The sequence below is a fragment of the Manis pentadactyla genome, chromosome 16 (assembly GCF_030020395.1).
Source record: "Manis pentadactyla isolate mManPen7 chromosome 16, mManPen7.hap1, whole genome shotgun sequence".
NCBI lineage: Eukaryota > Metazoa > Chordata > Mammalia > Pholidota > Manidae > Manis > Manis pentadactyla.
Genome location: NC_080034.1, coordinates 70,453,325 through 70,479,188, shown reverse-complemented (window position 1 = coordinate 70,479,188; position 25,864 = coordinate 70,453,325). Strand labels below are relative to the sequence as shown.

Genomic DNA, 25,864 nt, shown 5'->3' with positions numbered 1-25,864 from the left:
GCTTCTCTTTGTCCTCCATTTTCACATCCTATTATGCAGCCTCAGGCATTGAACTAGCTAATCAGCTTGATTTACGACCGGAAACTTCTCTACCTCCTCTCTATATGGTCCTAACATTTATATAACACAGGTTCTCAAAGGTGTTTACAGCACACTTGCTGTCGTGTAGCATTTTATTTGTCCTCTCAAATGATATGGGCTCTTAGAAATTTTTGTTTAAAATTCCTAATTCACAGAAAGGCAAATCCAGGCAAAGAAAGTGCAGGTGAGTGGTTTGAAATCATAAACGTGGAGTTCCTCAATGGCTGGGCAGGGCCAGGAGTCAGAAGTTCTAATACTTCAGAGATTCTTCTATCACCATTAGAAGACATTTAAGTAACAAAAAAAATACTAAGAATAAAATCTCAATAGTTTATTCCCACCAACACTGGGGGCACTGTGGCCATTTACCTCCAGCTTCCCACAGCATCCACACCCTTCTTAAAAATTACACAAGTAATGTGTGAATTCATTTAATTCAGAAATGTGTATACGAACATTATAGAGAAAACAAAAGTGCCTCTTGACACCCTTCCATGTGGACTTGTTCACTACCCCAAAGGTACCTTTATGGGTTTGGTAGGTATCTGTCCAAATGTAGTATTGTTTTGTCATACCTACCTGCACTACCATGCCCCATTACCTATCAGTCATTTCCATTGGCATTTGGTTTCTGAGATCTATCTGTACTTTTATAACTGATTCATTTTTTTTTTGTACTGGCTGTATTCTACCACATGCATGTGTCACTCATTTATTCATTCCACTTTTGATGATCATGTAAATCCTTTCCAATGTCTCACTGTAGCAAATGCTATTAACAGTCAATGTCTTTGTACATTTCTCTTAATGCCTACATGGAAATGTTTCTCCAAGATTGAACACAGAAGAGGAATTGCTGGGTCCCAGGTCATGCACATTTTCAGCTTAACAACTACTGGTAAACTGTCTTTCAAAGACCTGTTTCTACTGATACTCCCAAAATCAGTATGTGAGTGTATGTCTCTCCATAACCTTGCAAGAATTCCTGTTCTTGTCAGACTTTTTCAATTTTCAACAGTAAGACTCTTCAAATGTTTCTACAACTATGGTCTGTACATATGTCAAAAATATATTCACCTAATTAACTAATGAGAAAGTTTGTAAGATGAAAAAGCTTATACAAAGATCATTTGGGGAAATAGGTTTATAAAGTCCTTAAAATATATTAAAATAAGGTTGCTAGGCTAGATATAAAAATGGTTAATGTCCTACAAGGCAATAAATTGTAACCTTTGAAGTTACCTTTTCTTTGGGACAAAAATCATTTGTGTTTCTACCAGGCATAAATCTAAAATTTGATATAAAACATTACTGAGTCTTAGACTCTCATTAATAGTAAATAACAACATCAATGGTACATTCTCCTAGAAAAGTAATCCTTGGGCTTTTTAACAATGCTTCAATGTGACATTGAAGGACATACCATCTTGGCTTTATTTCCAGGTTTTGGAAAACTATTCTCGATAGATTTTTAAAAATCTGTATCAATGCAATGTATTAAAAAAATGGCCATTCATTGTGTTTTAATCTGAATTTGTGTAATTATTAGTGACTTTTGGGCAGCTGTTTTTTTTACTTGGCTATCTAGTTTTCTGTAGTCTCTTTAAATAAACATCACTGATATGAAAATACTTTCTTCTCTTTAGTTACCAGGAAGGGCTGGCACAGACTGAAGGGCAGCTTCTGCAAAGTTAGGTCTCCTAGACAAAAGGGGATGGAAGCCCTACTTGTTCCTAGGAAGATTTTACAGAATGCACCTTAATCCTGGCCTTTAAAGTACTGGAGATGCTGCTCCAATCACTGGCTTAGAGAGAAAAGGGATGTGCGTCCAGGGAGGATGACTTTGGGGAGGCCGCAAAGGGGCTTTGTTGAGAAGAGTGCGGCCCAGTTCTGCTCAGCAGCACCTGCACAGGGCAGACCCCTTGATCAGCCTATCAATCACCCAACACCGACCGCCCAGTGGGGAGGGTGGGTTGCCAAACAACGGAAAACACCTTCTACTCCAGTTTACTGTAAACAGCGAACAGCGACTATGACCAACACAGGGAGGTAAAGTTAAACCTAAACGAAGAGCTTTGAAGATATGATACCAGCCAGTCACTGGGCAGTGGGGGTGGAGGGCAGGCCGAAGAGGGACACACGCCTAAGGTCTGGTCTGAGGCGAGCGACCCCCCGGCAGCCTGCCCTCAGCCTCTGTCTTCCAATGAGAAACGGCCCAAGGAACCGGAGGCTGTCAGTCCCGGATGCTGTGAATTCCGGTTTTCAGCGTGAACAGTTACGTTTCCACAGTTCGACTTCGGAAGTCTCTCCATCACACCAGCGGCTACTTGGGGACACTCTTTCCGAGCGGTCTCTTTCCTTCCACCGGGTTGTCCCACTTGTTCGCAGGGGTCCCGTCTCCTTTCGGAGGGAGCCCGCTTCGCTGGCGGGACAAGGTCCTAGGAGACGCCCCTTCCCTGGCACTGGGCTGCCGCGCCGGGTGTGTCCCGCCGCGTCCCCTTCCGTCCGCAGCGGCGCCCGAGCCGCAGCCGGGCGGTGGCACGACTGGAATGAGCGGAAGGACGCGGAGTGGGGGGCGCACGCGGGGCGGGGCAGGGACGCGGCCACTAGGGCGACGCAAACAGTCCGACGGCCGGGGCGTCGGCTCCCAGCCCGCCCTCGTCCCCAGCCCCGACACGCGTGCAGTTTCCGACCGCGCCGCGCGGGGCTGGGGTGGCAGCCCCCCCGACCCGGGGGGTTCCACGGATCGAGAAACGGAGACAAAAGTCTCGCCTAGAGCCCCGCGAGCGCCGGCCCGCCCCGCCGTCCCTCCCCCGTTTCGCGTCCAGTCACCGCCCGCGGCTCTGGGCGGGGCGGGCGGCTGGGGGCGCGGAGGCGGGCCCGGCGCTCGGGTTTCGGCCCCCACCGCGGCGGCCGGGGTCCCCGCGGCCCTAGCAGCGCAGGCTCTGAGGAGACGGCAGGGGCGCGGCGGGCCAGGCCAGCCCCTTCCCGCGGCCCGCGGCGCGGCCTCTGCCCCGGAGGCGGGAGGAAGGCGGCGCGGCCGCGGCCTCGACGTCGGCGACCGCGCAGCCCGCAATGGGAAGCGCCTTATAAAGCCGCGGCGCGGCCGCCCCACCGACTCGGCGCCACGCTCTCCCGGGAGTGCCGCGCGGGCCCCGCACAGACCGCGCACAGACCCCGGCTCCGGACGGACTCCAGCCTCAGAGAGCCCGGCCCGGCCGGGGCGCCCGCCGCCGGCCGATAGGCGGGGGCCAGGGCGCCCCCGGCGGCGGGGGCATGCGCGGCCCACGGCATGGCCTCGGCCGTGTTTGAGGGCACTTCGCTCGTGAACATGTTCGTGCGCGGCTGCTGGGTGAACGGCATCCGCAGGCTCATCGTCAGCCGGCGCGGCGACGAGGAGGAGTTCTTCGAGATCCGCACCGAGTGGTCGGACCGCAGCGTGCTCTACCTGCACCGCAGCCTCGCCGACCTGGGCCGCCTGTGGCAGCGCCTCCGCGACGCCTTCCCCGAGGACCGGCCCGAGCTGGCGCGCGCGCCGTTGCGGCAAGGTTCGGGGCCGGGGGCCCGGGGAGGGCGGGGCGGGGCCCCCTAGGTGGGCCCCAGACCCGTCCGGGAGGCCGTCTGCGAGGGCGGGGCGGGAGCAGGGGGAAGGCGGGGGGAAGTCCCCTGGTCCGAGGGCGCGGCCTCCCCTGGGGACGGGACGGGGACACTGAGCCCCTCCGCGCCCAGACGAAGGGCAGCGAGCGGGGCGGGGTCTGGGGGAGAAGCGGGGTGGCTCCGGAGGCCCCATCGGCAGAGGGCGGAAGACGGGTGCCCCGACCCGCTGGAAAAGCGGAGGAGGCCAGAGAGGCCCCGAGCGTCCCCAGGGACGAGTCGCCGAGCAGCACCAGAGCGGCGGCCCCCAGGCCTCTCGGTCCAGGCCCCGATCTGGCGTGGCCACGGCTTCCTTCCCCACCCTCGCGAGGGACAGCTACGACCCTCACCCCCAGCCCGCCGGGCCGGGAAACGTTTGAGGGGTTAGCGACAGTGTCCAGCTGGGGCCACAGTGGCGCCGCCCCTGCCCCCGCTCCATTCTCCCCGGGAGGGGCTCGCCTCTCGTTGGGCGCGGTGACCGGCTTCCCGAGTGTGAAGTGACACGCAGCGGCCGTCACTCCTCAGGAGGGGCCACCCCTCCAGCGGCTGCGAGGCAAAGCCTGGGTGCCCTGTCCAGGGCTGGGTCGCATTCGCGTTTGATTGACTGCCTCCTCCCCGGCCTTGCGATGGTCCTGGCTCCCGGGGCGGGAGTTCTCAGAGAACTGCTGTGGCTTCCCAGTTCCTACCGCCCCGCTGACGCCTGTCCCACTGCGCTGCCTTCTGGAGGCCAGGCAGTGCGGAGGCTGGAAAAGGAGGAAGCTAGAGAGGCTGAAGTGGGGAAGGGAAGGAGTGGGGTGGGGGCTGGGCCGAGGGACTTGGGGGAGAAGGGGCTGGAATCGCGTAGGGTTTCTGAGCGGACCCCACCCCCCACTGCAGTGTGTGACCACCTGCCGCTCTGAGCATGGTGGCACTTTACTCAGAAGCTAACTTCCTGCAGTCCTCTAAGCAGGGCTGGCGTCACCTTTGGGGCATTACTGAAGCTGAGGGTGGCCAGGACAAGTCTCCATGCTGGTTTTCCTGAGGTCTTAAGATAACCCCTACTCCCCCCCTGGTGATAGCTCCCACCCCAGCGTGTGAATTATGTGGATAATTAGTTCAGTTCTCATGACACATCCTCTGGCAGACGCATCATTTGGAAGGCTCCCAAAGCCAGCAAGTTCAAAAGCTCCAAGTGAGAAGACAGTCTGCCTTTCAGGCTTCTCCTTGCTCTCCAGATTCTCATATTTATAGTCATTCTGGGCATAATTTAGTCAGAGTAGCAGTTTTCCTTGGATTTGCTATTTGGGTGTGTATGTTATTATATGTTTAAATTTAACAAATAAACGCCCAGATCAGGAAAGCTTAGATGAAAAAACAGCCATTTATTCAATAATTTCTGTCCTTTCTGGAACAAGGCAGGCCACACACTGGAGGCCCTGAGAGCTCTCTGGTCAGGTGGCCCAACTCAACTGTGACCCCAGAGAGACTGGTTGAAATCAGGCTCCCCATCTGACTCTTCCCTGTAACAGAGTATGCATTGCCTACTTTGTGTGTGTGAGAGCTAAAATGAATCAGAATGTATAGCAATAGTAAGCCCTCCCGAAATGCTGCTTGCTATTACCCTTAGCCTCAGCTGCCTCTGGCTAGGGTTGTAGCTGGGGGGAAGGAGGGTGTGGCTTTTGTTGCCCAGGGATACGGTATTGAAAACACCTTACCTGGAGCAGAAGGAGGGTGTTGTGAGGCTCTTGCTCCACCATGTACATGCCCTGGCTCTGTCCTTTTTGTGCTCATATGAGTTGTGCAATTGTTTCTAGGTTTCTGAGGTGTAAGAACCTCCAAAGAGTGGAGCACCTACTCACAAGTGAAGAAAGGCTTAGGAGGCTATGATTAGCCGGGAGACAGAAGATTCATAAGAGATATGATAGCTACTTTCAAGTATCTAAATGGGGGAAAATCAGAAATAGATATTAGATATGGTGGAGGGAGAGATGGTTGGGGGTGGTTAAGGATGAGGACCAGTGGTTGTATGTGAAGGATTTAATAACAGCCCAAGATGGAACCGTTGGAACCATTTCCTTGACTGGAGTCCTATCCAGTGGAAACTTCCTGCAAGGGCAGGCTCTGCAGCCCCTGGAGGGGAGGACATGGAGGCCTGGGATCAGAAGAGAGTGACGGTAACTCTCCATTCTAGTCCTTGATTCTCTGCATAGAGGCAAGCCGGTCCCTTCTCCAGCACCACCTGAGTTGTGTACAATCCCAGGGGAAATCCTTTTCCTTTCTTAGATACTTGAAGGCCAGATAAATTGTTTGCTAAGTAAAATACATCACGGTAATGGAAAGGAAGATCCCGCCTTATTTCCATGCAGATTTATTATTTCCATACAAAGGTTGTCTGGATATACAAACTGTAAATACAAAAGGCAACCAGATGTGTGTGTTGTATTGGAAATGCCAGGTTTTCTCAGTAATTCATCCAGTTCCCTTGGTTTAAATGTATTGCATTATTTCTGGGCTGGGTTTAATTTGTGATATTCAGTTTTATTAAAGAACTTTGTGAGGAAGCCTGGTTTCAGAGCTCACACCTGCAGCAGTCTGGTGGCTCCTGTATGACTGAACACCCTTAGTGGGTGTGAAAGACTTGGTCCCGACTTGTATTTTCGAATCTGCATGTGATTAAAGGGATGCTGAGCCCCTTTTCTTAGTCCCTCAAGCAGTGCAGTGGGGAGAATGTTTATATGGAGAGAAATGTTTTTTCTCCCCTCTGCACTCACACTGTAGAGTTAGGCTTGGTGACTGTCCTTGGAACTTGTGTGTTGGACACATGTGCAGAGATATTTAAACCCCTCATGGAACAGTCATAGTGCTCGCTGACGTTGACCTTCCTGGCTTCTGTCTGAGCGGGGCTGATGTCCCCCTTCCCTTTGCCTGGGAATCTTGGCCTCTCACTTTACCCTCTTCTTCATCTGGATTTGATAACCCACCTCTTCCTTTCTTGTTTACCAGCCTGAGGCAGTGGACAGAGCTGCTTTCTGTGGATATTACCTCTGGGTGACCAAGGTGTCCCTTTTGGCTTTTTTCACATTCTGATGCCAGTGGGGCTGAGTCTTTAACTTGAATCCCTCTGTGAGATTTGTGACATGGTTCCGGGTTTCCTGACCAGACAAGGGTCAGGATCTCTTGCTACGACCTCTGCCGTATGTGGGAAGGTTTATATTTGAAAGCATAAGCATGCAGAATCCCCATTGATTGTTTGGGGCCCTTGAACTATTTTGATCCTTTTTTGATAGCACCTGTTTCGGGCATTGTGAAGCCCGGCCATCCAGGTCTCCACTGCAGCTACAGATTCTGTTTCAAAGGAGTAGGTGATCTTGATTCTTGATTCTGTAAAATCAACATTTTGGTTTACATTCAGTTATTCAGCAAGGATGTGTTGCATGCCTGCCATATGCCAGGTATCATTCTAGGTGCTGGGAATACAACAGTGTACAAAACAGATCAAAACCGTCCCGCTCTTGGGGTCTATTCTGGTTGGAAAAACCCAATCATAAACAAGGTAAGCAAAAAAATACGTTAGACAGTGATGACTGTTCAGAAGAAAAGTAAGCAAGGAAAGGGGTTATGACATGTAGAGGCTGGGGAGGGATTAGCTCTCAGATAGGGTGGTCCCAGAAGTCTCAAAGGAGGTGGCCTTGCAGTGGAGACCTGAAGGAAGGGAGGGAAAAAGTTACTTAGATACCTGTGAAGAAAGAGCATTTCCCACAGAGATGAGAGCAAAGCACTGGAGGCTGCTGTGTGCCTGGCGGCTCTGAGCAGTGAGAGGCCATAGCGGCGGGGGCAGAGAGGAGGAGCTGGACTGTAGTACGAAATCGCAGAGGTGAGGGGCGGGCAGGTCACACTCAGGCTGGGTTCTCATTCAGAGGTGAAGGGCTCTGAGCAGGGTAGTTAAGTGACCCGACAGTCTTGACTGCTGTGCTGAGAACGACTGGAGGACAGGCAGGTAGGACCCAGGGACAGTTCTGATGCATCATGCCAGGTGCAGCAGAAGGTGTGGGGTGGTCAGACACTAACGTGTCAGGAAGGGAGAGGTGCCGATTTACTGAGACCCGCTGTGGGCTGTAGAGGAGCGTCAGAGGACACTGAGCTTTCCGCCTGAGAACTGGAGTCGCCATTCACTGAGATGGAGACCTGCAGGAGCAGCAGGCGCAGGGGCCAGCTTTGAACACCTGTTTTAGCATTTTCCAAATAGCACATCCTTGAGAATGCAGGGTGGTGCTGATGTGCACGTCAGGGCTCACCTTCATCACCAAGACGTGAATCTACCTGCCTGCTCTTAGGTTTGAGGTCCGTGGAGTGGGGTAAAGGCACCCACGATATTAACAGAAAGGCTTGGGCACAGATGTGCCCCCTGACTCCCACATCCCTGGCAGCTCTTGAAGTTGTGTGCCCCACCCCAGGCCCTGAGCCTGCCACGTACTCTCACATGGGCAGATGAGGAGAAGCTGTGCTGCCCCGAAGCAAGCAGGGATATCACCCCCTGGTGCAGGGGAGCACTTGCAGAGCCACCAAGCTTCCTTTCTGACAGTGGCTGAGAAAGGAGCAGAGGCCACATGGGTCCCAGACAGCAGACCAGGGTTGCAAAGCCCACCTCTGCCCAGCCTGATGGGTCCTCACAGTGGGGTGCTGGGGGCAGGCTACCCTTCGCCTGTGATGCAGCCCCGCCTCCCATAGCTGCACCTTGGGATATCTTGTTCCTTCTGACAGGGGTAATTCCACTTCTCAGAGGGATTGCGGGTGTTCTTACTGACTCACAGACCTGTTTTTGAACCTCTCCCATATATGGGGCTCCTGGCCTGGGCTGCTGTGCTTTCCCAGGCCCCTTGGGCACCACGCTGTGCCATCCCAGGCTGGTGCCAGGACCAACTGCCTCCATGTAGCCTGCGCTTCCCTTCTCTTCCTTATCTTTTCCAAGTCCTCAGGTGCTGCCACCAGACTTCACTCTGACTTCCTTCTCTAGTTGCCTGGTGTCCGCTCCTTTCCTTGTAGGTGGCCACGTGCCTGAGTTAGGTTCACGGTCCTATCAGACGGCAGACTGTGCCGTGGGCCCCGGGTGACCTGAGCTAACCTCTCAGCCAGAGAAGGAGGGACAGAATTGTACATAGGTGGTGCGCTAGCAGGCTTCTGGGTCATGGTTACTTTCCACCAAATTTCAAAGGAGAAGCTTGTTTCTTCTTGATTAGACATTACCATGAACCCACTGGTAGCGTCGTGGCTGCCCAGGCATTATGTTCTCTGCTATCTGTTTTTTATGATCTTACAGAAGGTGAAAGATGTTTCTGCATTGTGAACCTTCAAGATAAGGGAAGATTTGAAGTGCCCAGGGGCAGGCAGTAGTGCCACGAAGAGCTAATAAGATACTAGGGATTGGATCAGTTTCCTGCTTGGTCATGGAGCTCAGCTTGGGGCAGCACAATGCTTGTGGGGCGGGATTCAGGAGACTGGAATGAGGCTTGTGAGCTGTGAACTCCACGTGCCTTTTACCCACATGGCATCGATGACAGACACCCCCGGCCACGGTCTCTGTGGGGGGCATCCTGTGGGAGAGGGTCCGGCTGGGGCAGGTGAGGATGCAGCCTGGCTCTGTCCCCTGCCACTTGCCCAGTGACCCAGGCAAGTTGCTTAGTTCCTCGAGCCCTGGGCGTGGGGTGGATACAAGAACAGCTCTGGTCCGTGGGGCAGGGCCACTGGGAGCACTGAGGCAGTGCGCGGCACGGCTCCTGGCATGGGTGGGACACTGAGAACCGGCGGCTTTGGATGCAGGGCCATGTGAGCCTGGAGCGTCTGCCCTTTACCGTGCAGCAGAGTTCCCTGGCCAGTCATCCAGACAGAGTGCTGGTCCTGACGGTGCCCTCCAGTCTCCCGTCCTAGGGGGGCCTGGGCTCAGGAGAGAGCCCAGAAAGGGCTCTGTGGGCCAGACACTACAGTTTGGAGCTTGGTGTGAGTCAGGCCCAGGGACTGTGCTCTGGGGCTATTTGGGGAGGAGTGGGTTGCTGTGGATGCCCTGGGGCTGGCGCATGTGTTACTGTAAGAAATAGACTTGCCAAGTCTCAGAGTTCTCATGGCAGAGCCTACCTACATGGGGAGCCTCCCACCCCCAACAAGGCCCTGCTTGTGTCAGGCCTCCCCCTGCTTAGGAGCTCCACACCTCCTTATCCCATGCCTGTTCTCCTCCCCTAACTGCCCCATGTATCTGCTTGCCCTTCAGGGCCCCTATCTGGGGAGGATGGTCCTCCTAGCCTCCCAGGTGACACCCTGACTTTGTGGCCAGTGTTCGCCTCATGTCCATCACCCTGGCTAGCATGAAGTCACTGCCCATCTGGTTGGCCTCTACCCCCAACATTTTGGAGGGTGCCTGGCCTAGAGCAGGAGCCGTCGGTGCTTGGGATGTGTGAGTGAGTGCTTCCTGCACTGAGAGCCTAGAATGGGCTGGTATTCCCTAAACACCTCTGATGTTTTAAGAGAGACTGGCAAGCAAATGGCTTCCTAAAAATGTTAGTGTGAAGTTCAGTAAGGGAATTCTGCTTCAGGGAGAATAATGCAGAGGCCTGGAGTAGGGGGGGTTACAGGAAGGATGCAGTAAAGATCAGTATGTTTAGGTCAAACATTTACTTTCTCACGCTGATAAAATAACATTCACTCAAGGGAGCATTTCACGGGCAGGGCGAAGCAGAGGAAGGAGGGTTGTCTTCTCTCAGCCCCTTCTTGCTCCTCAGGACGAGTTATTTACCTCTCCCTCTCCCTCTTTTCTCTGCCCTGCTTTACATTCTTGGAAAGATGCAGACAAGTTAGTGTTAATGTCAGAGCATCTCTGGGTGAGGGCAGTGGACAGGATGCATGAACCAACGGCACCACTTTGTGTGGTAGGGTGGGAGTGAGGGGCAGACCCATTTTCTGTCCTCACATAAATGCTGTGACAGCCCACAGTGGAGGGTGTCCTGTAATGGAGCCGTGAGACAGAGGCGAGTGGCCGCGGGCTTCCTGAGTGTGAGGACTTCCACTGGGGTGCTGAAGTTTGCAAAGAATAACCAACTCAAGTTCTCATGCTAATCATTTCTTACTCTCCATTTCCTGAATGTCAACTACTTATTGACAAAATAGGTACTTAGGAAGTAAGCATTGAAAGTTTTCCTAGAAAATTTAAAATATTTTGTTCCAAAATTTGTATTGCACTCAAACTTTAGAGAACACGTCTCTTAGACACACAAAATTACCTGCATTTCTCACCTGCAGTGTGCTTCTCTGTACATTGTATTGGTGGGCACATATGTTAAATGGAAAGGGAACTTACTTTAAATGTACTTTCTTTTTTGACTTGATTTGGAGGTCCACTTTATAGAAAATTTCCCCAGGGCTCTATTGTGTGTCTCCTCTTAAAAGACTTGTGTTCTTTGGGTAATGGACATTTCTTAATGTGCTTTGAAAGGGACAGTCTTTCTTCCCAGCTGACCCAAGAAGCATCTCATCTTTATTTCTGGAATTTTAAGGCAGATCTACACTGAGGTTAAATTCAGACCTCCGGAGCGCTTCCGTGGTGGAAGCCTGGGACAGAGAACCAGAGGCGTGCAGCCCAAAGCCTCCAGTTACTGAAATAGTGGGACTTTGGACCCAGATTTCCGAGATTAGGAAACTGGTTTGTTTATGTTTGTGCTGATAGGTCTTTCTGCCAATACCAGTAGGTTCAGTCTGGGTTCCAAGAATAAGTCAGGTGTTTGTGTTTGCATAAAAAATCTAATCCTGAAACTGACAGAAGCACATTTTGCATTCTCAGTTTTCAAGGCTAAACTGGTTTAGAAGGAAAACACTTGATTCTTCTGTTGACTGTTAGCCCCCAAGTGTATATAAAATTGGCACACTGAATTATGTCCAGTCGTGTTATCAGATTTTCAGTTTCAAATCTTTAACTCTTTTGGGCTAAATTTGGATAAAAATTTCACATTCACAAAATTGTGTAGGGTAAAGTTTTAAAAATTGAGGTTATATCATAATCATAAACAGTGATTATGCCCTATCAGCCATTATAATGATTTCCGGGGGCAGTGAAGTGTTAACTTTTTTTTCTTGATACAGTTTAAATGTGCAGGTAGATGCCTATTCCTTCCTCTGGTCCTCACCAGACTACCTCCAGCTTCCAGAGTGCCAGCATTCCCTGCCAGCTAATGCTGGAATGGCAGTCTCGTAACCAAGAGGTGTTTCGAGTTTTTTGTCCCACAGTGCAAATTCACAACCACTTTCCCACCTGCAGGGTCTCAGAGAATAAAATTGAGTCAAACCAGATCCTTACAGCATTTTCATTCCATCAACAACGTTTAGAAAACCTGAAAATTTTACATTACCCTAAATTAATTGTATTTAAGTATATTTTTAAAATTAAGGCTTATAATTATTATGTACTGTAAACAATTGGTATTTGAAAAAACAATCCTAGCTCTCTGAGGTCACAAAGGGAAAACACAGCAGACAGGCTGGAAAACCACTGGAATGCATATAAATAGTCTGGGGTAGCAGTGCTTCTCAGCCTCATCATTCTTGCTCTCTGTTCCTGAATTGCACAGTCCAAAATGTGGGTTCTGTGCACAATCTCACCTTTCAGTGCTGTTTCATTTTGAGAGTTTATATAATTTTGGGTGTTGCCAGCAGATGTTTGAGGTTCCCACTAGTTGTGAAATTGAAAAGCTCTAAGGGAGGAACCCCAGTGAACATGAAATAGAAATTTTTAAATGAAGACTTATCTCATTTCTGTACTTATAGTTTGGGGCTTGTCTTTTTTAACTTTTTTCCTAACATATTTAATGTGGCCATCATTTGGTGGGAAACACCTGTAAAACAATTGAAGGCAGGTGGTGTCCCTGGCCCGGGAGAGAGGGGAAATGTGAAGGTCGGCAAGTTAGGAGGGCAAGGCTATCCGAAGCCACTTGGCGAGTGGGGTGTCCTTCATGCCCTCCTTGGGGTGCTGGGGGCTCTGCTGAGTGAGGCCGCCTGCCAGGCTCTGGCGGTGACTGCTGAAGCTTCAGCCAGCCTGGTTCCGCTGCCCTTACTTACGTGGGTCTCAGCCTGACCAGCTGAATCCATCACTTCCTGACTCTCTGCCTTTAAGGCCCCTCCTGGGGAAGAGGTGGGCACTTGTGGTCATTCGCAGGGATGGGTTTCCTCAGACAAAGAACAGCACTTTACAGCCAGATCGCTGGAGCAAATGTCACCTGGGAAGTGGTGGTGGGAAAGGGAATCATGAGAAAGTGCCCCCCACTGAAAGCCCAGAACTTAAAAAATAAGCATCAGTCACTTCTGTTCTTGCAGGAAGGATTCCAGCATCTTCCTCCCTCCAGATCAGTTTCCCACCCTTGTTTTGTTTTGAGGCACGTTTACATTTCCAAAGAGCACCATTTGGCTTCCGTTCAGAAACTAAGACAGGTGGAAGGAACCAGTCTGTATTCTGCATACTTTCCCAAATGAAGTCTGCTAAGCAGAGTGGCCCTGTTAATGCCACTTGCCCTCAAGCAACTCTCCTGTAGGCCTTGGACTGAGAGCCAGCTGGCGGGTGGGTTCTGGCTGGTGTGCAGCTGAGTGTGTGTGGAGAAACGTGAACTAGGGTTACTACCAGTGGGCAACACAGAGCGCGCACATGTGTGCACGCGCACACACACACGTAGGTAACACATTCTTCCGTGCTCTTATGCACATTCAGTCAACAAACAGCCAACAGACACTGAATCCCGCCTGTGCTGATTGCTGATAACAGTGAGATGAACCAAGGGGCTCCCTAACCTCTGATTAGAAAGGGGAACTTGGGGAGACCCAGGGGAAGGAGCAGTCACAGTGCAGCGGGAGCCCAGAAACAGAGCACATCAATTCCCTGGTGTGCAGACGGCTCACCGAGCAGATGGCAGATGGCATGGGCCCACGCCTTACAGGCTGGGTGGGGTGTTCCCAAAGCGAGCCAGGGAACATAGAGGTGGGGGAAGGTCAGCAGAGCCGGTCTGCGCAGTGCTGCGGGAGGGGGGTGTTCCGGGGTAGCGTGCACCTCTTCCCGGGTTAGCTGGAAGGTGTGGGGGAGTCCCAGGGCCCAGAGCTGGTCGGGTGGGCTGGGTCACATCAGGAAGGGTCTGTGTGTGCTTTGACCTAAAATGCTGACACCATTTCCAGAGGCCTAACAAGGTGCTTCTGGCCTTTCTCTACTTCATTCTGGAAAATGGGTCACTCAGAAGACAGGGTTGCCAGATAAAATACAGGACACCAAGTTTAAATTTCAGATAAACAGCAAATATATTTTTAGTATAAGCCTATCCATACTATTGCTTTATTCATTGTTTATCTGAAATTCAAACTTAACTAAGCATCCTATGTTTTATTTGCTAAATCTGGCCACCCTAAAGGAAGATCAGTATAGAGCAGAATGTATTTATCTGACTTAATCTTACCCTTGGAGGTTATAAACCCAACCATGGGCTGGACATTAATTAAATCTAACATGTAACCAAAAACATGTCATTAAAGTCAAGATACAAGAATTATAAATATATTAATTTAAGGTTAAATTATACCTATATTCCATAAAATAAGTATAAATATCCTGTATGCATTAACCATACAAGAAGCTAATCTTACAAATGTGCCCATAGAATATAAAAACACAACTACTGTGTCATAAACTTGATTGATTTAAAACTAGTATTCTAACTGTGATAAAAGTTGAAATATAATAATAGTTTTGTTTGTCCTAGAATAAAGAAATACTTTGTGGGAATGAATTATATAATTGTCCTCCTTTGAAAACAACTTTCCAGGGTATTTTGCATTGGCCTTGTTTCTCTCTGCTGGCTTCCCTGTTGCAAGCAGATCAAAGTATTCTGGTGCAAAGAGCAGCAGGAATATGTGTGTGTGCATGTGCATATTTGAAATTTTAAGTGAAGAATTCAGGGCCTGGGGTTAGAGGCACCCTGAGAACCTGGCCCTCTGATATTTTCTTCCTTCTCCCTGCTTTCCCCAGTGTGCAGTGGTCGGGCTGGGCAACCTGGGGAAAAGGGGAGAAGGCGACTCAGTTCCTTTCTCTGGTGACTGCCGGCATGTCATGCTGGGGTGCGTGCATGGGCTGTGTGGACAGAGGCCTGGGGTTTCCTGGTGGGCAGGCCACAGCCCACCCTGCTGCCTCTAGGCTCCTGCCCCCTGGAGAGCTGCCAGCTGGCCCCTGGGCCTGTGTGGTAGACAGGCAGGGACGCGGGACGCTCACATCCAAGGTGGCCTGTGCTTTGGGAAGTTGGGGGAGCAATTCCTGGCCTCGACCAGAAGTTGTTCCCGACTCCAGCCGACATTGGGAAGGGTTCCCCTGCTGTAGCCCAGGTGTTCAGAAGTGCCTTTGCTCTGCGTCTGGGGTGCCCCCAATTCCCATGGACCATATGTTCTGCACCTCTTAATTTCAAACGTGTAGTTTTAGTAAATTAATTTTATAGCTTATGTAGACTCAATGAGTTGCCTGTGAAAAACAACCCTTTCCCCTGCAAAACAAAGTGAAACCAGACTTGTGAAAAACTTAGATTCAGCAACTGATAATAGTTCTGGGCTTCCAGCCTCTGGTTTGGTCACAGCTCACAGGGCAGTAGCCCAGGTCACCAGAAGTGTGGGGAAGAGACCAGCGTCCCTGGGAACCTAATCCCCCATCCTTAGGAAGATCATGTATAGAGACTGTAAGGAGAACATTTCTGTTTTGCACCACCCATGGGGATACAGAAACTCACCCCGAATCTCCATGCTGTGAGCTGTCATATTTTAAAACAAAATGCTGCCCTTTGCCACTCAGGATTATGTGACAAGGAAAGACACCGAGATTCCTGAAAAGTGCCATGAGTCTTGCCCACTTTGGTTTACTCTGGGTAAAGATTTCTGAGTTTTTTTCTCCCAAAGTCAGCATTTAAATAACTTGTCTAAATAAAAGCTCCATTTACATGGGCCCTGTGGTCAGGTTAGCTGAGGCCAGCAGAGAGAGGCCTTCCACTGTGACATTGCGGGTGGGTGGGCCCTGGGCAGCCACCATGCCGGCAGAGGCCGAGCTCTGGCCATATCCAGGATATTTATGGAGCTGGCCCAGTCTGTCCCTCTCAGGGGGCTGTTTGGTGGCCTGCTGTGGCTCACACCTGCCTGCCCCACTCACCCCTCAGTCCCCTGCCTGCTAGGCTTCTCCTCTTGGATGGACAGCACCCAGCCCAGCACACATGTAAATCCATCGGGCAGTTGAACTGAGAATAAGGTTTAGAGCAGGGCTCCCAGGGTAGGGCTGTACCCCCTGGAAGTGGAGTAAATAGCCCAGTGTCTGCTGTGGAGGATGACACGGGGGAGGGAGTCCTTTTCAGGGATGCCTGTTGTTCTGTATTTAATTTAGGAGCACAATTTCCTGGCCTGTTGTCCTGACGTGAGGCATTTCTGTCTCAATTCTAGGACTGGTTGCCATAAAGGATGCCCACGATATAGAAACCAGGCTTAATGAGGTGGAGAAGCTGTTAAAGATCATCATAAGCATGCCGTGTAAAGTAAGTATGACCTGGTGCAGGCTGGGCTGGTGGGTGCATCCTGCCAGCTTCCAGATAACTGACCTCTGGCCCACTCAGCCTCTGGCTCCCTCTCTGGAGCTGTCAGACCATGGGGAGGGAGGTAGATATAACCAGGCAGGAGAAGAGAAGACTTTTGGGGCTCTAGAGGCTGTTTTTTCCTCCCTGGGGAAGAAAGAAGTGAAACTGAGGGCCCAGGAGGCACTGAGGAAGAAGGGACATGGCCCCCCACTGCGGTGGTCTTTGCCTTCTTGCTTAAGCTCAGAGCCCATTGGTCTTGTTTGGGGTGTTTTAGAAGAGGGCAAAGGAGGCAAGTGCAGTGCTGGCATCCGCATCAGCAGGCGTTCCTTAAGTGAAGTTTGCATGCTTCCCGTGGAGCACTTACCAAGAACCTGAGCTTGAGTCAGGCTGACCTTCAGCTCCTGGAAGCTTCTGCATCCTCAGCTGCAAATTGGGAAAGTCCGTGGCTCACAGTTTATTGTAAAGTAAAGGTCGATGTGTGTGAAATGCTGTCACTCAGGGAAACTAGCCACTGCTGGTGTTAGCCCTGTCCTGTGTGCCCGGGCCTTGCGTTTAGCTATGAGGTGCCTCAGGGGCATGGAAAGTGGGCCGTGACCGCTGCCCCCTCGGAGCCCTGAGTCCCGCCGAGCCTGAGCAGCTCAGGCGGTAGCCTCAGACGGGCCGCCTCAAGCGAGGGCTCCTTTTTAGTAATGAATGTATTTTTTCCCAGTATTCCAGGTCAGAAGTTGTGCTCACCTTCTTTGAAAGATCTCCACTGGATCAGGTGTTAAAAAACGACAATGTACATAAAATTCAACCCAGCTTTCAGAGTCCGGTGAAAATATCAGGTGAGAGCTACAGGGAAGGCTTAGGGGACGTGCCTCCGCGGGTGGTCGTGGTTTTCCAGAAACCTCTCCAGTTCACTGTTTGCATGGTTGGGCACACCTTCTACCCTTGGGATCCAGGAAGATGATCAGAAGGAGGGTGAAAATAGTGGGTGAGATTTTTATGAAACTGTGATTTCTATCTGTTGACTTTGCTTTACACCCTTCCTACTTCCAAAGTGAGTTATTTGGCATAGAAATTGGAATTTACTTAGGAAATAGTATAATGATGAAAACAGGAGTGAGGCATTTTGAAATGGGCTACTGGAATCAGCAGTCTAGCTTTCCAAAGTAAGGTCGTTCACAAACGTGACTTTAGCTGGTTCTTGTTTGTAGGGCAGCCAGGATGAGAAGAGCACCCAGTTTGGATGGCATTAGCATTGACACTGGCCTGCACTTTCTGGCACTAACGAGGCAGATGTTAGCAGTGAATCATCAACTGAGAGTTGCTTCTGGCCAGCTTACCAGGGTCAGATGCAGAGGAAGGGGACACTTGGACTTGGCCCTGTTTGGTAGCTTTATAAGGTCTGGGTTGCATGTATCATTAGAACACTAGCCTTTTATTTCGGCAGCACTATTTTGGGGAAGGCTGCTGAGGAGCGTTTTGTAGGGGGAGGGCTCTGTCCTGGGAGTCTCAGGTACTGGGCATCCCCCAGGCAGCAGGCAGGCAGCTCGGTGTGGCCTGCGAGGGGCATCTGAGTGACGTCCTGCAGGGGTTTCCGGGTGGGAAGGGAGGAAGTCAGTTGGAAGAGGAGATGGAGCTCAGTTAAAGGTGAGATCCTATAGGACACCCTTCCCTGTAGGAAGGAGAGGAGGAGAGATGCTGTGTCCCACCTCTATTCCTGAAGAAGGGTGGTGGGAAGCGGCAGTGGATTACGGGGGATCTGAGCCCAGAGCTGCTGCTCCTCAGAGGAATTGGGTGCTGGTGATGGGGACATGGAAAAGGACAAGTTGGGGTGGTGGCTGATGCCATTGGTGTAAAAGCATCCTTATTTGGTTATGTGCCCCAGAAGGTATGAAATTCCTAACTGTATGTCGGGTGAGGTGGACAGGGTGGGCATGCTCTGGAAACGTGGAATGGATGGGTGTTTTTTGATCTGATTGTTAGCAGGATGGCTGTTAAGCTACTTTTGATATCTGCTCAAGAGAGCTTCCTATGTGTTGTCAGAAAGAAGAGCAGGGGCACTCAGAAGCCCCTCCCTGCCTAGGCCCTGGCATCCAGAACTTCCTTTATGGGAGGGTGAAAATAGCAGTCATTAACCCTGGCTGGGTGTGGGGGGGCCTGTGGCTCTGTCTGTTCCTGTCAGGCTCGGAGAGGGCTCCACAGCCTAACTTACTCATTCATGCTGGGTTTTGCAGCCTGTCCCTGGGAGTGTGGGTGAGCCTCTGCTCTTTAGCCCTGAGCTGGAGTCCCAGCACTGGTGTCTGCGTTTTGCTTTCTTTTTGTTTTGAGCAAATGGGAGAGCAAAGAGCAGCAGAATCCTTTTGGGACTGGTGTTGGTGGCGGGACTGTTGCTTCAGGTGGCCCTGTAGGCCCCAGAATGTGAGAGAGGCAGAGTGGAGCAGCTCTGAGTTGCTTCTGATTGAGTCACTCCTGGAGCACAACAACCTGGAACATTCCATCCTGGGGTCCTATTTTTATCAGTGACATGGATAAACATATGACCCATGTTTATCCCAAAGGGCTGAAAGCAATGAGATGAAAGTTAACAGGGTTGACTGCAGAGTCCCACCTTGAGGTTTTAAATATGTTCTGTGTATCTTTATTCAGGGACTGAGGACAGAGCTTGCCACAGATGTGAGCCTCAGCGAGGCCTTGCATGCATGACGGGCACCCAGCATCTTCTAGGCAGGCAGGAATCTTGACCTTCTTGTGCAAGCCAGGAGCCCAGGTCATCTGGGTTATCATGCTGGGCAGGGGACATTGCTGTGGGTGGAAGTAACTGCCCCAGACTCTGGCTTAGCACAGAACACTTTGTAACAACTGGGGGCTGCCTAACAATGCAGTTTGTAAATATCTATTGCAAGTCTGTCCAGTGTTGGTGCAAAGGCCAGGGGGCCTGTCAAAGGCATCCCTGTGCAAGGCGGCAGGCACCCTCCCAGAGTTGTTGAGATTCTCCCTCCTGGGGGTTTCTGCCCCTTCTTCTGCCCTAAGGACCCAGTGCCAAGTCTGGGGTTCTCCCCTGGAAGCTTCCCGACCTCACAGGTCAGCTGGTCCTCACTCTGTGTAAGTGAATGCTTCCCAATATAAGCCAGCTTGTGGGTGTGCAACAGTGAGGGGTGTGCCCACAGGACGTAAGGTGCACTTGCTTTATTTGCTGAGTGAGGAAATAAATATAGTAAGACAAGGAAATATGGTAAATTAAAAAATACTTAATGAAAACTGTTGTTGACATTAGCACCAACAGCCCTTGGAGAACTAGTCCATACATGGGAGAGCTGTGTTGTTCCACGTTTGGGGTGTTGAAGGATCCCAGAGTGCCCAGGCTCTGAGCAGCAGAGGCTCAGGCAGGCAGCTTGGTGTGGCCTGCGAGGGGCATCTGAGTGACGTCCCGCAGGGGTGAGATCCTTCAGCTGCCTGACGTCCATACACATGCCTCTCCCCATCAGACTTCCCTCCCCTGGACACATGCTTCCTGAAAACTGCTGTCCATCACCCCTGAATTCTGACTCCCTAGGCATATTAATTTTGTCAAACCTTAATTTGTGATAAAGCCCAGGTGCCCTTGTGAATATGGGCATGTCCGAGTCTGGCTCACTCTAGCCTTTTGATTTTGTCGCCTGGAACTGCACTGCAGACCCTCAGGCTCCTCCTGGCTGGCTTTGCCTGTGCTGTGGCCTCCGGAGTTCTCTCTGTCCACACAGACCCTGCCTGTCTGTCCACTCCTGTCCTGCTGAATTCCACTCGTCGGTGACGACGTCCCCGCGGCCACTCACTCCTCCTCTCCCCCCAGGTTTCCTAATGCCTCCTGATGCCGCTGACGTGGCCCTCGGGAAGGTGGTGCTGGGGGGCAGTGCGGACCGTGGCTTTGGAGGCGCTTCTGCACACTCACGGCTGGGGAGCGCACCGCCGCTTCTTTCCGGGGTGGAGACCGTGTGTTCAGCAGCCCCACTAGATGGCGCCAGGCGCCAGCAGCGTGAGAACTGGACTTCCTGGGGCTGCCCGGAGGGCGTTCAGGGAATACCCAGACCCGTTCCGTGATTCTGTGGGCCGATGCGACCTTAAATGTGTATCATCTTTGTTAATTTAAATGCTTATCAAATCTCAGAAAACTTAAATGTAATTTTCTGCACAGTGGCTGTGTCTGTGTAGCTTGAAAGGAAGCATAAACCTCCTAAACCTTGATCTGATCTTCCTAATCAGCCACCAAAGTCTGTACAGATTTGGGGGGCCTGGAAATGACCTATAATTTCATTTTTCATTAGCTATTTGTATACTCTTCATCCTTAATTTTCACCATGCAAGGATACTGCAGTTAGCCAGTTAATAAAAAGGTGGGACTGTGGGTTTTGTTCCGTTTGGGAATGCATTGAAATATAATGGAAGGGAGGATTTGAAAGGGAAGAATGCTACACTTTGAGGGCTTCCAGGGTGAGATGGAACATCTGTTGAAGAAAAGGAATATGTGGATTAATGCACTGAAGGAATGCTGGCATATGGAGCATATGAACACACGCAGCAGTTAAAATTAGAAATACCACCACACGGCAGACACCACAGTAATTGTTGCAGAAAAGATGCATTGCTGGATGCTAAGATTCGTGGGCAAAAGTTTGAGGAGAAACAGGGCTTGCAGTGTCACTGCATTTCCCCCAAGATACTTCCTAACTACAAAGAGAAGAGTTTGGAGAAACCTGGCAGAAACCTCCTTACCAGCATGATCCAGACCAACGTCCCTGGAATAAGGCTTGCTGACCGCACACGGCTGATACTGTGCCCCAGGAGCAGGCAGCGCCCCTGTGGGACTCCTGCCCAGCGTGCCCTCAGCTGAACCACTTGGAAACATCAAACTGAGGAGCAGTCCATGAAATAACTCAGCTGTCCTCTTCAAGTGTCACCGTCACAAGAGACGAGGAAGACCAAGGAAGCCCCAGAGGTGCAGGAGACTAAGACACACCGACTTTGTGCCATGAGGACTCCTGCATTGCATCCGGGACAGAAGAAAGGGGTGTTAGCAGAGAAGCCGATGGAGCCCAGGTGAGGGAGGTGCTGGGGTAGTGGTACTGTGTCCATGTTAGTCCCCTAGATTTGATCATTATACCATAGTTATGTCAAATGTTAATGTTAGGAGAAGCTGGCCAGGGATGTGTGAGAACTGTATTCTGTTTTTGAAACTTTTCTGTAATTCTAAAGTTAGTTCGCAAAAAGAATAAAAGAAAATAGAAATGGTAAAGTACGACTGTTCATGTGAAAAAAATATGGATGCAGAAAAGTTGCTTGAAAATAAACTATTTCATGGAATTACTCATGTATGTGATTCAAGAAGTGAAACTGGCCAGTGAGTTTTATTATAGGTTCTAAACTGACTTCTAAAAACTTCACATCTTAAGGAGGTTTGAAGATAGGCTTGAAATGCTGTAATCTTTCTGTAATCATAGCATTTCCTTAGGGTCTTCATATTTGTATGATGCAACAGCTATAAAGACATTAGTAACTACCGTTTATCACACCCCCAAGCAAGCCTTTGTTAGCTTCACTACAGATAACCTCCGCTCAATGTACACCTGTGCTCTCTGGGCTGGGCACTGTTATTCCCACTCTACAGATGAAGAAACTGAGTGAGAATAACCTGCTCCCCAGGAGTTTCCTCGAGGTCCCAGCTGGAAATGTTACATGATTAGACCACATTACTGTGGAGAGGCTTCTTTGCCCGGGCCATTAAAGGAGAAGGATTTGTTTCAGTCTGTTTTGGGAGGCTGGTAAAGATTCACATTTTCTAGAGCTTCAAATTTTGCATTTAAAAAAGATTAGAAAGTTCTTATGCAAGGTAACTAAATGTTTTGCAGTACTGACACTTATTTTTTACTTCCTAGGATTCCTTCTGCAAATTCCTTTGGCAGAAGTTGGGGGAAAGGGGCTGGAGGTTGTCAGCTGGGTGTTCTGAGGTCGTTCTGAGGTTTCATGTGTTTATGTGACAGATTTGAGTCAGAGTTAATAAAAGCAATAAAGAAGTGGTTCTGTGCCACCATATACCTTAAATTGAGAGGTGAGGGAATCTTAGTCTTTCTTTTTAAGATTCAGTCATCTTCAGAGTCTCTGTTCATTCAGACTTCGGCAAACATCATCTTGTTGCCCTTCATAAACCTGGAAATGCACTTGACCTGAGGCCCCAGCACCGGCCTCTCATTGGCGTTCCATGCTGGGTCTCCCAGCTCGCCAGGCTGGTTTTCCTGTAGGACAGATGGGGGGTCTCTGGCCTGGAGGGGAGGGCAACACAGGGAAGAGCCATATGCTGATGTCATGTGGGGTCTGGCCCACTGGGCTGGTGTTGCAAAAGGCTGATGAAACCTGAACTGCCACTTCTCCGGAAAGTCAAGTGAACGTTTAGCAATTGCTTAGCAAATCTGACTGACGAATAGTCATTTTAATCCTGTGAGAGTGAGGAGGAAATCTCCTATTTTTCTTTCTTCATTTTTGTGTCGCTTCTAATTCTCTTTATATGAAAAGAAATTAAAAGATACTTAGAAGCAAATACCTAGGAAGTTTAAAAATAAAGAGAAGTTATAATTTCACTTATTTTAAAAAAGCAGATCAAGGCATGGGAATGAAATGATCTAAATTCTGGTAAGCTGTGGGCAAACAAAATGAGAAAGCAGTCCCCCAGCCCGCAGTTGCCTCATCTGGTGCCAGTGAGACTGCCAACCAGGTGTCCTGGGTACTCTGCCTTGCTAGGAGGAGAGCAAGGGCTGTTGGGAGCTGTGTGTTCCCGAGCGTTAGGACCTAACGGGAAGATGATGACTGGATTTGAGAATGCCCCAGGAATATGGAGTATATTTTAAGCATGTTTTTTAAGATGAGGTAAGTAGGTGGCTTGACGGGAGAGGACGAATGAGAGCCATGAGCATGGAGCTCCGCAGACTAAGAGCTGAGGTTAGGAACCGAGCCAGCCCCACAGAAAGCTGGAGACCTGCGGCTCGAAGGAGCCCTGGGAATGGCTACCGGGTCTATTCTTGGAGTGCCTGTCATCAACAGAGGGATGTGACAGAAGCACATCGCCTCCAGGAATATAAATAAAAGCTTCCCCAGATACTAGAAGTGAGTCAGTATCACTTGCTACTTACACATAAGTGGACCAGATGACATGAAAGAATCTGGGAGCTCATGGGATTTAGAGTCGAAAGGATCCTTGGAGATCATCCACTGCAATTCTGAAATTTTCCACTTGGGGATACCGCACCCCAATGGTGCTCCCTGCCGGGCTGAGCTGCAGGATCCAGGCTCGCAGCCCTGTGCTATTGGAGCAGCGACGTGCTCAGGTGGCCCCGGCCCCGCCACTTGCAGCACTGGATGGGCACCTGAGGCACAACCTTGAAAGCTAACAACATGCAGCCAGCAGAGACATACAAAGATATTTTCTTTGTTGGCCTTTTAATATGACCAAAATTTGCGTGTGTCGGCAAAAAGTCAGTTTATATACAGAATTATATAAAGTAAAAAAGTGAAGTTGCCTGTTTGGTGAAAAAATGTGCTCTGATCTCACTTGATCCTTGTAGCAACCCAGGGTGGTAGGTGGTGTTACCTTATCTTGGATGCAGGTGAGAGCGTCAGAAGATTGGTCACCTGGGCATAGTGCCCTGGCGGTGTGTGATGGCTCTGACTTGAGCCCAGGCTGCAGACATGGACTTGGTACTCTTTCTACCTCAGCTTTAAACCTGTGGGGTGGGGTGCGGGGGGGGGCGCACAGAGCATCTTTCTGGGGGAGATGCCCCTCTCAGCCTGTGGAGGGTCAGCAGGTGTGGCTCCTGTGGAGGTTGGCATCGGCCCCTGAATCTGAGCCTCTGGGAAGCAGTGTGTTCTCTTAAAGTGAGGGGAGAGAGGGGGACACACAGTAGAGGAGGAAGTAGGGAGATCTGTGTAAGCCCCAAACTTCAAAATCTGACCCCTCCTGAATATCTATCTTACTGTTTTCATTTTCAGAAATCATGAGGTCCAATGGATTTTGTTTAGCAAATACAGAAACAATAGTTATTGACCACAGTATACCAAACGGAAAAGACCAGCGCCTGTGTGTGGACTCACCCGAGCACTTGTAAGTACTGATCTGAATGTAGTTTCATAGAAGGGAACCTGAGCCGTTAGCTGGGGCCAGGGTTCACTGCCCGTATAGAGCTCTAGGAGGAAGCAGATGTGGCCGGGAACACCGAGCCATCCTATCTGTATTTGGATACTTATTTAAATAGTTTGCCTTTTCTAGAGGACAGTGAAACCTTGATTCATAAACCTTGTGTGTGGGACCAAAGTTCCTTTGATCAGGTGGCTGGCTGGGAGGGGACGCTGTGAAGTTGCTGGGCCTCAGGGTCTGGTTTGTGCCAGCCCCTCAGGGTACATACGGGGGCAGCAGGACTCCTCACACAGGGCCCAGGCTCCTGGGACAGGGAGAGTCGCCACCTCCATGCTGGCCTCACATTGCAGAGACTGAGGCTCTCGTGACCCTTAGGTGGCCTCTCTGTGGCTCATGGGCTGGAGCCTGGCCTGCTCTGCAGGGAGGGAGGTTGTGTCTGTTGACAGCAGGACTGCCAGTGACACCACTGCCTTCCCCGTTCCTCTAATGACAGAAATTTTGACCACAATTAGAGCTGTAGGATGGATGGCCTGACACCAGGGAACCCTGTGAGGCGCATGCCTTCATCTCTGGTGTGTTTCCGGTCACCCCTTGAGAATACTGGGTGGCAGCTGGAGGGGATGTCACAACATGGCCTCTGTTGACCATCAAAGTCAAGCCTGGGACTCTTCCTGGTTGTGTGAGTCTCAGGAAATTATTTAGCCTCTGTCAGCTTCACTTATGTTTCAAGTAGGACTGCCGTGTTCTCGAAGGGGTAGGGTCATTGTGGAGCTGTCCGGTGGTGAGTGTGAAATGTCCAGCTTAGGAGCCCCGGTGGTAATGTGGACACATCTCCCCCTGGGCACATGAGCAGCACAACTTGGGGCCCCAGGTCCTGCCCCACCCACTCAGCCACAATTAACAAAGGACAAGGACACATCCACATGCTGACACACACATGCGCCAGTTGACTACAGGGCAGAGCAAGGCCCCAGGGTACATGTGCTTGGGCAGGCAGCTCAAGCCCCCTCTGCCGGACTCCTGCTCTGTGGCTGAGCCCTGTGGAGCCCTGCCAGGCCTGTGGCACTGGCACTGGCTGGCAGGTTCCCACTTGCTCAGGCTCTCAGATGTCTCTCAGGTAGATGGCACAGGGTCCTTCACATCGGAGATGCCATGAAATGGTGGTGGGAAAGGATGTGCTGGTGAGTCACGGGCCTGTGGGGGGAGCCTTCTGAAATGCCGTCCCTTTGCAGGCCTGCCGTGACACCATATGGCATCATACCCACGGTACGTGTAGAGAGCTCACAGGTTCACGGCCTGTGGGTCCTCTGTGCCAATGCAGGGCCGGCGCCACAGGGATATGAGGTCACTATGTATTAAGTAGGTGCAAGGAGGGCGGCCCTGCAGCTCCCCAGGAGGAGTGTCTGGCTGG

The 25,864-nt window shown here is 50.8% G+C and overlaps 1 protein-coding gene across 3 annotated transcripts in view; it reads left to right on the top strand.

The window, feature by feature from the left end:
- The first annotated feature begins 2,282 nt into the window (after nt 1-2,282).
- PXDC1 (PX domain containing 1) overlaps nt 2,283-25,864 on the top strand; it is a 31,120-nt gene continuing 7,538 nt past the window's right edge. Inside the window, exons 1-4 of one of the 3 annotated variants that reach the window (XM_057494342.1) lie at nt 2,283-3,629; nt 16,177-16,268; nt 17,017-17,134; nt 20,125-21,632. In XM_057494342.1, coding sequence (XP_057350325.1) covers nt 3,374-3,629; nt 16,177-16,268; nt 17,017-17,134; nt 20,125-20,372 — 714 coding nt within the window. In that variant the 5' untranslated portion in view covers nt 2,283-3,373 and the 3' untranslated portion in view covers nt 20,373-21,632. Of the gene's footprint in view, nt 3,630-16,176; nt 16,269-17,016; nt 17,135-20,124; nt 21,633-24,308; nt 24,421-24,450; nt 25,133-25,864 lie in introns of those variants that run through there. The other 2 variants (XM_036888660.2, XM_036888659.2) reach the window with 2 other exon arrangements.